This window comes from Martes martes (genome assembly GCF_963455335.1).
Source record: "Martes martes genome assembly, chromosome: X".
In the NCBI taxonomy this organism is placed as follows: Eukaryota; Metazoa; Chordata; class Mammalia; order Carnivora; family Mustelidae; genus Martes; species Martes martes.
In genome coordinates, this window is record NC_137897.1 from 35,121,778 (window position 1) to 35,137,488 (window position 15,711).

Below are 15,711 nucleotides of genomic sequence, written 5' to 3' on the forward strand. Positions count from 1 at the left end.
TGGGGCGCCTGGGTGGCTCAGTGGGTTAAAGCCTCTGCCTTCGGCTCAGGTCATGGTCCCAGAGTCCTGGGATCGAGCCCCGCATTGGGCTCTCTGCTCAGCAGGGAGCCTGCTTCCCTTCCTCTCTCTCTGCCTGCCTCTCTGCCTACTTGTGATCTCTGTCTGTCAAATAAATAAATAAAATCTTTAAAAAAATGAACTGCACTGTTTAATACAGAGCACTAAAAATCAAGAGACATTTTAAGAAGTACTTTTGACTCTTCCCTAGTCCAATGGTTGACTGACTTATTGTGGTAGCCAGCTTCCAAGATGGCTCTCAATGATCACCGTCTCCTGCTATCTACCTCTTCATACTGAATCACTGATGGTTCTGTGTGACCAAGAACATACTGCAGAAGTGACAGTGCTGACTTCAGAGACTAGATTTTTAAAAAAAAAGATACTACACCTATGGTCTTGTTTTCTTGAGTCACTTGCTGTGTGTATGTGTGTGCGTGTGTGTGTGTGTGTGTGTGTGTATGTGTATGTAAGCCAGTCATCATGTTGTGAGGACAGATGGCTGCATGATCTTAGGCAATTTATGCGACCTTTCTGAGGTTGTTTTCCTCACCTTTAAATTGAATATATTTTGTACTATTTATTTCACAGTGTATTGTGAAGATGAAATAAGACAAAACACAGACCAGGATGCCTGGCACATAATAAGCTTTCATTAAGTGTGGCTACTACTGGTGGTGGTGGGAGAAGCTACAGGAATCAACTGGATGTGAGATGTGAAGGAAAGAGAGGAATCAGGATAATTCCTAGGTTTTGGGCTTGAATAACAAGAAAGTGATGCTGTCATTTATTGAGTCTGGGGACAATGGAGGAAAGGTAGGGGAGGGCAAGAGTCGTCTCTCTCTCTCTCTCTTTTTGACTAAAGGGGCTTAAGCTTCAAAGTGGTAATATTAAAATGATCTCTCAATCACTTACAAACAGCATTCCACTTCCATTCTTCTCTAAATTAGTTCAAACGGGTTTTTGTTCTAAGTAATTCCTTCCTGGGACATGAGAAATTGATGAAGTAAAAATAATAGGAATTCCAGAGAGGCCAAATTACTGTGCAGTCCATGGCCATACAACCCCGGACAAGTCACTGTCCTTAATGAAATGATGGCAAGCATTACAAAGATGAACAGCAGCAGAACAAAATCCACTTAAGTAGTTCTCACTTTTGTTTTACAGAGAACAATTATGCAAACAGTAGGGAGGACTTATGCAATCAACACGAAAAAAGATACACATTGGGGGTTATGAGAAATGGCGAGGTCCTTCTATTAATTTTAAATGCAGATTTACTGATAACTGAAGTGCTCAAGTTTGATGAAATTAGATTTCTGTTCCCATTCTCTGACTCCCTCTTGGTGGTTTCACTACACAACGGAGGGTAGCGTGTGACGCAAGTCTGGCTCCTCAGCTGTACCCTGAGCTTTCAGTTAGTTACTAATTCGTAGACTCGTTGCACGATCCTATATATAAAACTGGCATCTTTATAGCATGATGTAACTATTCATTTTATCTGAGGAATATTTGGTCTTCAGATTCTGGCACTTCCTGGGATTCCCCAAAGCCTTTATGAAATCCTCCAAACCATGGACACGAATTTGAATCTGAATGGGGGCTCACAGGGCAGTTGGAAGTAGAATGGGTTAGTTCACTTGGTAACCGAGTTGGGACCCAAACTCAAGTGCAGTCTGTATTTACTTACAGTGTGCTACACTGGGCCTCACTTCTTGCCTTTTCAAAAAAAAAAAAAAAAGACTTTATTTATTTTTGTGGAGGAGGGGGCAAGCACCAGTGGGTGGGAGGGGCAGAGGAAGCAGACTCCCCACTAAGCAGGAAGCCTGATGTGGGACTCGACCCCAGGACCCTGAAATCATGACCTGAACGGAAGGCAGACATTGAACTGACTGAGCCACCCTCAGATCAGGCACCCTGGATCTCACTCACTTCTTTATCCTTAAAATGAAGGGTCTGTATCCATAGACGATCATGGAGTTCTATTCCAGCTCTGTGATATGATTTCAGTAAGCTGCTACTGGTAAGAAAACTTTGGGTTTGTTTCCTTTTATTCTTGATAAAGATGAACTGCAAATGAACTATCCACAAGCGATTTTACAGACAAGTTTGTACTAATATTTTCTTGAGTGAGTATGAAGTGGTTCCCTCTACCACTGTGATGTATAAAACTAGCTATGGGGACTAAACCTTTGAACTTAACTTCAGCCAAGCATGCTAATATAAAGCTCCTTGAGGTAGAGCTGGTTCATGAAATAATCATAAGGAAGTACAATATATATATTGTCCACCAACTTCCTCCCACCACAGAAATAGAGAAATGAGGGGTTTTTTTGAGAGGTAGTTGCTACATTTACCATAACTATTCAATTTCTTCAATACTGTTTAATTTCCTTTTTCTCCTCACTGTAGTTGGTGTCATGCAAGAATCTGGTCGCGCTGACTAGAACTGAAAGATACTGGATGCTCGGAGAATTTTAAGTCTGAAATTTGGCATCCCTGTCCTGAACAACAGAGCCTTGATTGGTGTAAACTACTTGTGCAGGTAAGACTGATCACTTACTTTTAGCTTAAAAGTTAACTCTGTAAAAACTCTAACAGGACTAAAATGTTTAAATTTTGAAAACTGATCATCAGAGTCTTTCTCCCTCCTTTTTGTTTGGAAGCATCTGCTAGTGTGAAATAGCAAAGCGAGGTGACAGTAATAGGCAGTGGCAGATGCTGTCTGAGGTGAGCTAGTTTGAAACAAGGGGAATATGATCTGTGAATACAGAAGCACTATTACCTTTTCAGATTTTAGTATATAATGCATATCTACACAAGGCAGGGGCAGTGTTTTTCTTTACTATAACCATAAAAGGAAGTTCCATTTCTTTCTTGCCTTTTTTAAAAAAGATTTTATTCATTTATTTGACCAAGAAAGAGAGAGAGAACACACGCGGGGGCAGAGGCAGAGGGAGAAGCAGGCTCCCCACTGAGCAAGGAGCCCGACGCGGAACTCAATCCCTAGGATCATGACCTGAGCTGAAGGCAGACACTTAACTGACTGAGCCACCCAGGCACCCTGGAAGCTCCATCTGTTATAAAAAAACCTACTTGGATTGAATCAATTGTTCTTAGGAAATAAACTGGCTTATTTCACTCTCTATCTGACTGGTTTTAAATCAGTATGGATTAGGCTTTATATATTTACAACTGACAGTGCACTAATTGCAACCAGATTCCAATCTGCTGGGCTGCACTGCATTCAGATACATACTCACTCTGAAGAATCTGGACTGTTTTCTAAATAAAAATTGCAAAGAAATAAAATGATAGACACTGGTAGACATTAGTAAAGGGTCTCCGTACTGGAAGCTAGAGGCACTGTACAGACCCTCACGCTTTTCAAATCCCTTGTGTGGGGATTGCTTGGTTTAAAAAATTACTTAAAAATTCCAACAGCATATTTGGAAAAAAACCCTCCCTATTTCTGTAATCCATGATGCAAAACTTAAAACTGTGACTCTGAAGAGGGGCAGAGTGAAATAGCTCTGAGGGGCTGGGGGCATATATGAAGGTAGATCCATGGCAACATTTTTGTGTTTATCAAAAGACCGAATGTGATTTAAAAAAAGGTTTAAAGAATCCCCACTCTAGATTTTTGTGAAAGAGAATGTGGTACCTAGAAAGCTATGGTGATAAACACAGAGAAATGTGGCACATTCTGAATAAAGCTCATGATTCTTACTTGACCTGAATCCAATAACTTGTAATTCCCACCTGAAAGAAATAAGGAATGAACAGAATAATGAAAGAGAGTTTGTATGTGACTCTTCAACATTTCCTGTGTACCATCCGATGCAAGAAAGATAAAAAAAAAAGATTTAAAAATAAGACATGGGGCACCTAGCTAAGTCGGAAGAGCACGTGATGCTTGATCTTGGGATCCTATGTTCGAGCCTCGTGTTGGGTGTAAAGATTACTACAAAAAAAATAACTTAAAAACAAAAAATAAAACATAAAAAAACAAAAACCATGCCTGTATTTATGTTGTGATTAAATGTCTTCTAAAAAAATCATATTCTCTGAAAAACCAAGGCACTAAAATTATACACAAGGACACATGAGGGCACTCTAACCAACAAGCATAGCAACTACAGTTTTCACACAGAATTTAAACTTTTTTAAAAAACTGAAGTATGGTAGTTTAACATTAAATATTTGAAATAGGAAATTTCCGATGTCGTTTGGCAAAGACCTTGGGATTTTGATGTCTATCCTTGGTCACTATACTTGCCTTCTGTTTGATTCAGGATCTTGTCTGAGTATTTGTGTAGAATTAAGTTTACTTCTGAAATGCAAAATGACACTATTCTAAGGGTATTAGATTACAGAGGGTGCTTTAACCTCATCCTGGAGAGAAGCCATCTTGAAAAGCATTTACGTACACTTTATGTACAATTAAAGTGGTAATTAAAAGTCTTAAGTATTAGGGCGGCCACAAAATACTTCTGTAACACTTCCCTTTGGCCAGTATGTATTGCTTGCATGTGCTTTAAAATATTTTAATTACCTTTCTAGGCAAAAAAAAAATCAAAGAATGATAAATCTGAGGCCTTTAACTACTGGTATCAAATTTCATTTTTTAGACAAAGGTACTGTCCACCATCAAGTCTTACTTGTAGTTCCACTGGACAACCGTGATTAGAAAAGGTGAGAAAGCATCTATATCCTCTCTTTCCACCCAATACATTTACATTACTATTTCATTTCATACAATGCTTTTAAAAAACTATTCAGTTTAAATACCATCTATAATTTTAACATTCAATATCTGCCATTCTGTTCTAGCTCCTGAGACAAAATTCCAAGAAAATCTGATATAAATGAGCAACAATTCAACATGTATTCAACCATCCAGGATCTCTTCCGTGGCTTTGCCGATCATTTACACCTTCCTCTGCATCATTGGTCTCTTTGGAAATTCTCTCTCTCAATGGGTATTTTTAACAAAGATAGGCAAGAAAACATCAACACACATCTACCTAGCACATCTTGTGACTGCAAACTTACTTGTGTGCAGTGCCATGCCTTTCATGGGTATCTATTTCCTAAAAGGTTCTCAATGGGAGTATCGATCTGCACAATGCACAGTGGTCAATTTTTTGGGAACTCTATCCATGCATGTAAGTATGTTTGTTAGCCTCTTAATTTTAAGTTGGATTGCCATAAGCCGCTATGCTACCTTAATGAAAAAGGACTCAGTACAAGAGACCACTTCTTGCTACGAGAAAGTATTTTATGGCCATTTACTGAAAAAATTTCGCCAGCCCAACTTTGCTAGAAAACTGTGTGTTTACATATGGGGAGTTGTACTAGGCATAATTATGCCAGTTATCATATACTACTCAGTTGTAGAGGCTACAGAAGGAGAGGAGAATGTGTGCTATAACCGGCAGACGGAACTAGGAGCCATGATCTCGCAGACCGCGGGCCTCATTGGAACCACATTTATCGGATTTTCCTTTTTAGTCGTACTAACATCATACTACTCTTTTGTCAGCCATCTGAGAAAAATAAGGACCTGTACATCCATTATGGAGAAAGATCTGACTTACAGTTCTGTGAAAAGGCACCTTTTGGTCATCCAGATTCTACTAATAGTTTGCTTCCTTCCATACAGCATTTTTAAACCCATTTTTTATGTTCTACACCAAAGTGAGAACTGTCAGCAACTGAATTATTTAATTGAAATTAAAAATGTCCTCACCTGTCTTGCATCAGCTAGAAGTAGCACAGACCCCATTATATTTCTTTTTTTAGATAAAACGTTCAAAAAGACACTATATAATTTCTTTACAAAATCGGAATCCCCACATATACAAGCCTATAGTTGACTTCTGAATATAAAACACCACCAAACAGAAAAGTGTTTATATGGCTACTAGGGATATTGAACTACATGATTAACAGGTCACAGCTTGCTTGAAAGCAGACACTAGGAAAACCTCTTCGGTTTTAGAAATAATCATAAAATTCATTTTACAGCTCTACTAATACTGCAGGTTGAGATGGCAGAGCCTCTCAGAGGCAAAAGTCAAGCATATTAAAAGGATCTCACTGCATATGAAAGCAAAAGACCATTTTCTCTTTAAACTCAACTGTGTATGCTTTCCTTTAAAACACAACAGGTCATGACTGTAGGATAAAGCAGCAAATGGTTTATAACTTTTCTGCTTTCTAGTAGTTGCAGTGTAAGGGCCCATCTATGGCTAGTGTTTTTTGGTAACTTTAAAAATGAGTAAAAGAAAAAAAGTAAAAATTATGTCGCTCAAGTCCTATCCAGATGTATGAATAGCAGAGTGTAAAAATCCAAGGTTTTATAAAGGCATTATCTTGTATCATCTGATTATCTTACTGTGAGAAGCAATACTCATTGATTCCCATATTTATTAAGCCAGTGTTTTTATAAATATATTTGAATATTTGGATTAGGTTTGGTAAAAATAAAGAGCAAATATGATATCATTATATGCCTGTCTTCATCACATCTTGTAAATTTCCCTCTGTATTCAATATAAATAATGTAATTAATGACAAATGGTATCTGGCATGCAGATATGTCCAATTAATTTTTGTGCAAATAAATGAATGAATAGTAAGGGCAGTATAATAGTATTGTTGTTGAGAGATTGGTCTCGAGTTAGATTCCCTGGGTTCAATCCTACCTGAAGCTCTTATTTAGCCAGAGAATTCTCAGTAAACTACTTACCCTCTTAAAGTGTTAATTTCATCATTTGCAGAACGTAAAAATACTATGTAATTCATAGGTACTATTATTAAATCAGATGATGTTACTATTCTGAGTAGCTGTCATTCACTAAGCATTTGCTATGTGCCAGACACTCTGCTTATATGCTTTGCATGTATTTTAATCATCACCACCATAAAGGATGCCAATTTGCTGATGAAAAACCTGAAGTGCATAGATAAGTCACCCCAATTTTCTCCAGTACCTAAATAAATATTTAAACAGTAAGCATTTCTCGGTCATTTCTTTCTTTCATGTAGTCTCGTCAGCAAGATAAATGATGGGGACTATACTCTGTGCTATACACAGTCTAATTAAAAAAACATTTTTTCATGTGTTTTATTTTCCCAAAAAGATCATAAGCGCCTTTTGAGCTGTACTCTGCTTTCAATTTCTACACCCACGGTACTTGCATTATCTGCTCAGATAAGAGCCAGACAAAAACAGTTAAATGAAACTGAAGTTGAATAAATGTTAATGGTAACCTCTTACTTCCTCAGAGACTGCTCAAAGAGTCATTTATTCACTTCGTGGTCATTTCTTCGGTGCTCGGAAAGAAGTGTAAAGTAAGTTCACATAGCACTTCCAAGTCTTTAATCTCATAGCATGTTTTGTTCCTGAATTAAAAATGTAGAAACTACACTTGTACAGATTCCCCAAGAGCCATGTGTTCAATGTCACCAGAAGTTCTTCTAACACATCTGCATAATTTTCATTAAAAAAGAATAGAAAACAAACAGTAAATATCCCCCCTTTTAGTGCAATGCTTAACTGAGAGAAGAAAATGTTCAGAAAAACAGTCTGAAGAAAATGCATGTTGGCTTCAAATGTTTACAGGGTACATCTATTCTTTTATAGCTGTGATCTGATCTCTGGCAGGTTAATTTGCGGACACAAAGGCAGACCTGGGAACTCTAGGTTGATTCCCTAAGTGCTGGCTGTAAACAGAGGTGTCCAATCATTGCTTTCATTTTACATAAGTGATACAGTATTAAATCTCACCATATGTGTGTGTGTGTGTGTATCTATGTCTATATGTATATCTCCTCTAAAGATCATTATTAAAAACATCACTTTGTCTTGCCACAATTTTAAGTAAAAGATATAAAATATTATCAAAAATATTATCAAATATTTGAAGAAGAGGAAAAGAGGTATGCAATTTCTCTTTAAGTTACTCATTCTGATAGAAAATTCCCATTTTAATTCTCTGTCCTGAGCTTATTATCACCATGCTCATCTTCAAAACACAGATAGTTTTCTGAACAGGTAACTGTAAAACATGTTGAATTTTTTTGTGTAATCGACAAACTGACCATTTAATGTCATGGTAAATATTTTAGAGGAAATACTACTTTCTAAATTACTCTACCTTTAAAGTGTGGAGTTCAGAAAAACTGTGCTCAAAAAACTTTTATTGTAATATTTGACACACGATGTCATGTTGTATGTTAGATTAGTTTCAGGTGCACAGCATAGTTGATTCGACAATTCTATACATTATTCAGTGCTCATCACGGTAAGTGTAGCCACCATCTGTGACCGTATAACATTACTACAATATTATTGGCTGTATATCCTATGCTGCACTTCTCATCTCCATGACTAGTTTCTTTTATAACAACTGGAAGTTTGTGCCTCTTAACCCCCTTCACCTGTTTCACCCATTCCTTCACTCCCCTGCCCTCTGGCAACCACTTGTTTGAGAAAAACAGGGTTTTTAATGCGTGGGTTATAGCCAAACAAAATTGCAGAAGCCCCAAATGTCAGCCTGTTTGCCAAACAAGCTTCACTACAGAAAACAGGCACGACAAATATTTGTTTTCCCTTTTATCCTTTCCATATACACACTCCCATTAAGGTGGTTTTCAAACTACTCATTGGGAACACAACCATTAAGAACAGATGAGCAGGGCGCCTGGGTGGCTCAGTGGGTTAAGCTTCTGCCTTTGGCTCAAGTCATGATCTCAGGGTCCTGGGATCAAGGCCCGCATCGGGCTCTCTTCTCAGTGGGGAGCCTGCTTCCCCCTCTCTCTTTGCCTGCCTTTCTGCCTACTTGTGACCTCTCTCTCTCTGTCAAATAAATAAATAAAATCTTAAAAAAAAAAGAATAGATGAATAAACTTATGGATAGACTACTCAACCTGGAAGAGCTTCGCCTTCCTGGGGGGGGTGGGGGTGGGGGTGGGAGGGGAAGATGTCAATCTTCTTTATTTGGTAAGGACTCTCCCAGCCCATCCCTGGCCTTGCAGGCTGCAGTGTGGGGGTTGTCAGGAACAAATGTGGGAAGAAGACAAGCTGAAAGGAAATCTGGCTTGGCAAACTGCAAAAGCAGCACAGAGGGACACTGGTAATTTGCTAAGCATTTCAACCCTACCGCCTAATGCCATGGTCCTTCCTCTGACTGCCCCCAAATTCAAATTGAATTGATACTGGTGGGAAGAGTTACGACAGCTAGAAAGGTTTTCTACCTGACAGGAGAAAACGCTTTGGCCATATCATACGTGCTCGCTGCCCTGGCTCACAAGGACAGCAGCGGTGAAAGAATTCACATCTAATAAGCAAAAGACACAGGCATTCTTTTTTCTTCTTTTAAAGTAATCTCTACTCCCAACACGGGGCTTGAACTCATGACCTCAAGATCAAGAGCTGCATGCTCCCCTAACCAAGTCAGGCCGGCGCCCCTCATTCTTTTCTTTTTAAATCGAGGAGCTGATTTCTTTTTGGAAGGGTGGGGTGGGAGAGGAGAAGCATGGCAGTTAGAAACACAAGACAAATTTTAGATCTTATAATTCATGACATTTTTCTAAGTACAATTATTAAAATCCCACATTCAAGCTAACCATGCATTATGTTCAATCTTGCAAAAGTAATGCAGAGGATGAATCTGTGCGTCTTATAATAAAGAATTAAAAAAACCCCACGTTTTCATTTTAATGAGAATTTCAATTTCTTGATACAATATGAGGGACTTCTTGGAAGTTGGAGTAAGAGACACAGAAGAAATGTCAGCAACCAAGCACAATAGGGGAAGAAATACTGTACGAAATCCATAATGCCATAGCAACTAGTGTAATGTGATGAACACCTGTTTATCAAGTCTGGCCCTACGCAGGTGAAAGAGGAACTGAGAACAGAAGGGGACCAAAGAGCAGCCAGGCGTGTTCACCAGTTAGGAGGAAAACCATTTCAAGGAAGCGCAGGCAGAAATGCTTGGGTGGAGGCTTCTGGCTGAGTGTCTATGACTGTCACGGCTCTGGGGTTTTGCACAGTTCTGAGAACTTGACACCAAGCCCCCAAACCTCCTGGGCACAGGTCCCACTCAGAACAGAAAGTAACTGTGCGCATGGCCATTTGCATTTAGAGAAGCGGTGTAACTTCAACTTCAGCTATTAAAATTGGATGTCAGTAGGTCAGAGCCACAGAAAGGTCTAAGAACGCTTCGTCTCTCCACGCCCAGGTGACGTAGGGTAAAGCTGTCTCCAGGAGTTGGGGGGGCGACAAGAAAAACCCACTGACTCTTAATGCTTAATAGAGCCAATGAAGGCAGGCAAGGAGCCAGGCTTTGCATTTACCTTGGCAACTGCACTATTTCTTTCTAGAGTTCTTTTAATTTCGGGGTGAGAGGAAGAAATGAGAAAGATGTTAAACATAATGAAAGTTTTCGTATCCTCTCACAAGAAAATGAGGAATAAAAGGAAGAGGACAGAAAAAAGAAGACACGCATGCCTTAATTAATGCCTGTGGGGAGGTGAAGCAGGAACAATGTAGTATTATACAGTGGCTCTTAACCAGGGGAGACTTTTATGCCCCAGGGGACATTTGGCAATGACTGGAGACATTTCTGATTGTCATAACTAAGGGGAAATACTATTCCTATGTAGTGAGTAGAGGCAGTAATACACAGGACAGCCTCCCACAAGAAAGTACCTGACCCAAAATGTCACTAGTGTGGGACACCTGGGAGTTGGGAGAAACCTGTACTATGAAGATATGCTTCCCTGAATTTCAAAGGGTTACACAATTGCCTTTTATGCAATTTATGCTTCTCCAAAGCAAGTTCCCACTGCACGTCATGAGGTACCATATATTCAAATCTAACTTTGATATGACCAAACATTTTTAGACTCAATTATAATGATTTCAAAAAGAAATGCCTATCAAGTTAAGAAAAAACATTACTAATTAATAAAATGCCAGGACCTTTGGAAAAATCTAATGCTTTGGGATCGGTGCACGGGTTATGAGAGAGAAGGAAAGGGAGAGAACATGACAATATTCTTGGCAAGATGAAACAGATGATTAAGTAAATTCTTCTAAAAGGAATACAACATGGCAATGTTTTTGTATTTTCTTTAGTTAAGTGTAAGAGAAGAAAACTTTGACAAAAACAAACTACAGAAACCAAAACCTATATAGAAATCTACACACAGGCCAGTCACTGAACATAGGCTATCTGAACGTGATGAAAAGCTAACAGGCTGCTTTATTACCAAACATTAACAACACGTCAAATAGAAATTTGAAATTATTAGCCATGTGAGATGTACTGTTATAATGACCACAATGTTGGAAAACTCCTGTGACAAGGTCCTGAATAAAACTACTTTGGGTTACCTGAGTTACTAAAGTTATATTAGCAAACCCTGTTGACCCAACCTTCAGAATATATCTGGAATCTACATTTTTACTCCCTCACTGCTACCACTCTAGTCCAGCTAGGCAGGACCATCTTCTGTTTCCCCGCTTCCACCTGTGAGCCCCTAGTTCAATGTTATCAACAACAAAGCAATGTACTGCTGTTACTGTGGAAAGTCAGATCACAGTCTGTTCAAAACCCTCCGGGGAATCCCCATTTCTCTCAGAGTAGAAGTCAAAGCCCCTCCCCTCCTTTCCTCTCTAACCTCATCTACCTATCCACTCTCCTTATGGCTCAATTCACCCTAGCCTCACTGGCCTCCTTGCTATTCTGCAAATAGGTCTGTTATGCTCCTGCTTTAGTGCCTTCGCACTGGCTGTTCCTTCTACCCAGCACGTTCTTCCTTTGCATATCAGTCAGCCCACCTTCTCTCCTCCTGTGAGTACTTGCTCAGATGTCCTCTTCTCAATGTGGTCTGCTCTGACCACCCTGTTTAAAATTGCAACCCCTTCTCTAAGCAGTCCCTATCCCTTTGGCCACTCTGTTTCCCCTGCAGTCCCTTTCACATCTTAACCTATTATGTAGTTGACTTATTTATGCTCTTGGTTAGCGTTGGTCTCCCTGAATTAGAAAGCCAGCTTATTGCACGGAGGCAGTGACTGTTTTGTTCATTGATAGAGCTCCGGTTCTTAGACTACGGCCTCACCCCCCCCCCCCGCCAAAAAAAAGCACTTGATGCATAGTTTTGGATGAATGTCTTAATAAAAATTTACCCAAATTCATAATTACTGATTAGCTAAATGTGAGTATTCCATTTACCCATATAAAACATAGATTTCAGGCACTGAAATATAACGAATGTCAACATTAGTGTGTGCTCTGTGTTGAGTGCACTTGCCAACTGGATGATGGTACCTTTTCGGGTGGTTTCTTCTTATTTGCAGTTTGAGAATTACTTCTATCTTCCCTTCCTCAACATGTTTCTGGGTGCTTCCTCAAACTTATTTGGCATTGCCTTAGGGATAATAAACTAATAAAATCTCATGCAAAACTAATTCTGAGCCTTTCCTTGAAAAGCCCTCTTGTCTGCATGTAACTTCCCTATGACTCAAGACCAGGCTCAAACATGACCTCTGTGAAGTTTCTCTGGCTCTGTCTTTTAATGTTATTTCCCACCCTCTACTCTGGACAATAATTATTTGTTTTGTCTGTAAAGATGGCCACAGATAAGTTTCTAACGTTGCCTTCCAACCAGAAAACACAATCTATTTTTCCTCCTCTTGAATCCAGGCTAGTCTTGTAATCTATTGATTAACATAATGCAGAGAACATGACACAGTGTCAACTTCTGGCCTAGGCGTCAAGAGGCCTGGCAATTTCCACCTTTGCTTGTTTGGAGCCCCGAGACACCATCCTGCTGGAGAGGGGGCCCCATGAAGACAGAGAGAGAGGGAAGAAGGAGGGAGGGAGGAATACCCTGAATGAGAGACTACAAAAAGGGCCCAGCAAGTTCCTAACTGTTCTGGTCATTTCAGTGGACACGCCACAAGACTGAAGCCCATGTGGTACTAGCCATGCTGCCTTAGCCCATATTCTATCAACAGAATCGAGCTGTCCCCATCAAGCTCTGCCCAAAACTATAGAATTGTGAGCAAATAAATAGCAGTTGTTGTCTGAAGTCCCCAATTTCAGTTATGTGTTGATCTGCAGCTGTCGGTAACAGATACACTGCCTCATCCCCCTACTGAGACCATCATAATATCTCTAGGGTTGCAAGCACAGCATTCTGCATCAAGTACACACTCGAATATTTGTTGAATAAATTGATCAGAAGGTAAATAAGAAGCTGAAGCACAATATTCAAATATAGCTACTTTGGGATTTTATTTGGTTTTGGATGATCATATCAAATACCATGACTAATCAAAAACTGTATTTTTTAAAAAAAATTTTAATATTTTATAATTTTTAAAAAATTTTTTATAAACATATAATGTATTATTAGACCCAGGGGTACAGGTCTGTGAATCGCCAGGTTTACACACTTCACAGCACTCACCATAGCACATACCCTCCTCAATGTCTATAACCCAACCACCCTCTCCCTAACCCCCTCCCCCCAGCAACCCTCAGTTTGTTTTGTGAGATTAAGAGTCTCTTATGTTTGTCTCCCTCCCAATCCCATCTTGTTTCATTTATTCTTTTCCTACCCCCCAACCCCCCACGTGGCATCTCCACTTCCTCATATCAGGGAGATATGATAGTTGTCTTTCTCCGATTGACTTATTTCGCTAAGTATAATACCCTCTAGTTCCATCCACGTCGTCGCAAATGGCAAAATTTCATTTCTTTTGATGGCTGCATAGTATTCCATTGTATATATATACCATATCTTCTTTATCCATTCATCTGTTGATGGATATCTAGGTTCTTTCCATAGTTTGGCTATTGTGGACATTGCTGCTATAACCATTCCGGTGCACGTGCCCTTTCGGATCACTATGTTTGTATCTTTAGGGTAAATACCCAATAGTGTAATTGCTGGGTCGTAGGGTAGTTCTATTTTCAACTTTTTGAGGAACCTCCATGCTATTTTCCAGAGTGGTTGCACCAGCTTGCATTCCCACCAACAGTGTGGGTTGTGGGTTCCCCTTTCTCAGCATCCTCGCCAGCATCTGTCCTTTCCTGACTTGTTAATTTTAGCCATTCTGACTGGTGTGAGGTGGTATCTCATTGTGGTTTTGATTTGTATTTCCCTGATGCCCTGATGTGGAGCAAAAAGCTGACTGTATTATTGAAAGTATTACAGTACAGTATGTTGTCAATCATTACTTATTATATGATGTTCATATAATTACTTTTCAAGAACAGAATTCAAAAATTGCCTCTTGAGCAAAAGTGTTTCTAAAGCAGTGCTATTATATGAACTAAAAATCTGTTTATACATTTTAAGTTTTCAAAGTGTCATTTTTATCATCTATTTTATAATATATATGAGAAGATACACTTTACTGTTTATATCTGCATTTTCTTATATTATTAAATGCAGGAGAGTAACACAGCCTGCTTCTATCATTGACAATTTCCCTCCTTTAACTTCTTTACACTTGTTATTCTCTTTATTTGTGTAACTGAAAAATACTTTTTTATAAAAGTGCTATGTATCCATTGGGTTCTTCAGTGCTAACTACTGATAATAACATTCTCCCTTTCCTATCACATTTGGAAAGAGTAAGATTTTTACAACTAAAGTGTATTTTGTACATTTCTCCAATGATTTTTTTTTTTCATTTGCTATGGTAACATTCTACTAGACTGTTTTGGAATTGCTCACGCTTTACCTCAGCTTATTTATTATTATTATTATCATTATTATTACAGTTAGCCATTGTATAGTACATCATTAGTTTCTGATGTAGTGTTCAACGATTCATAACTTGCGTGTAACACCCAATGCTCATCACAACACATGCCCTCCTTAGTACCCGTTACCCAGTTACTCCATCTCCCCACTCCTCTTCCCCTCTGAAACCCTCAGTTTATTTCCTGGGGTCCATAATCTTTCATGATTCGTCTCCCTCTCTGATTGTCCCTCTTCAGATTTCCCTTCCTTCCCTTATGGTTTTATCTCAGCTTATAACCACAATAATTTAGTTAAAATTTCCCAAACGTTCTAGAAAATTTAACTAAACTCTACTAAATTTCTTAACCATTAAAATATAGTGAAGAGGCCAGGCCTCTGATAATACGTTTTGAGGGAAGGAGGGCCCCATGTCTGTAGATGCTGTGTGTTAGAGAGAGGCCAGCGACAAAATACCAGAGAGAGAAAGTAAACAATAGGGCTAGGGAGACCTCAGGGGCTCTTAGCTATTTGAGGCCTCGGAAGGGGCTGGGCATCAGGAGGAAGGCCCACTGTTTTACTTTCTGGCCTGCCTCCATGTTCTGCCTGACACCATTATGAGCCAGGCACTGACAGTTCTCATGAACTTGATACTGGGAAGAAATAGGCAGAAAGACTGAATAATGCTAGTAGGCACATTCCTAAGGGTGCAAAACTGTATTACATTTTTATTTATGATTTCAGACTATGTTAAAGAACTATGTGCAAAAATGCTATTATATATGCAACACTATGAAAATATAAGCATATAATTAACTTTTACTATATAAACCAAATAACCAATATAAACCAATTCCCCCCAATTAACTTAGGATAGGATTA

At 39.1% G+C, this 15,711-nt stretch overlaps 2 protein-coding genes across 3 annotated transcripts in view; one reads left to right on the forward strand and one right to left on the reverse strand.

Moving 5' to 3' along the window:
• Positions 1-15,711, reverse strand: part of CASK (calcium/calmodulin dependent serine protein kinase) — a 342,806-nt gene that overhangs the window by 159,347 nt on the left and 167,748 nt on the right. The gene's annotated exons all lie outside the window — the stretch shown is intronic.
• On the forward strand, positions 4,926-5,936 carry GPR82 (G protein-coupled receptor 82; the record flags this gene model as incomplete). The annotated part of the gene is made up of 1 exon (XM_080794873.1): positions 4,926-5,936. The coding sequence occupies one exon, from the start codon at positions 4,926-4,928 to the stop codon at positions 5,934-5,936; it is 1,011 nt and encodes a 336-aa protein (XP_080650999.1).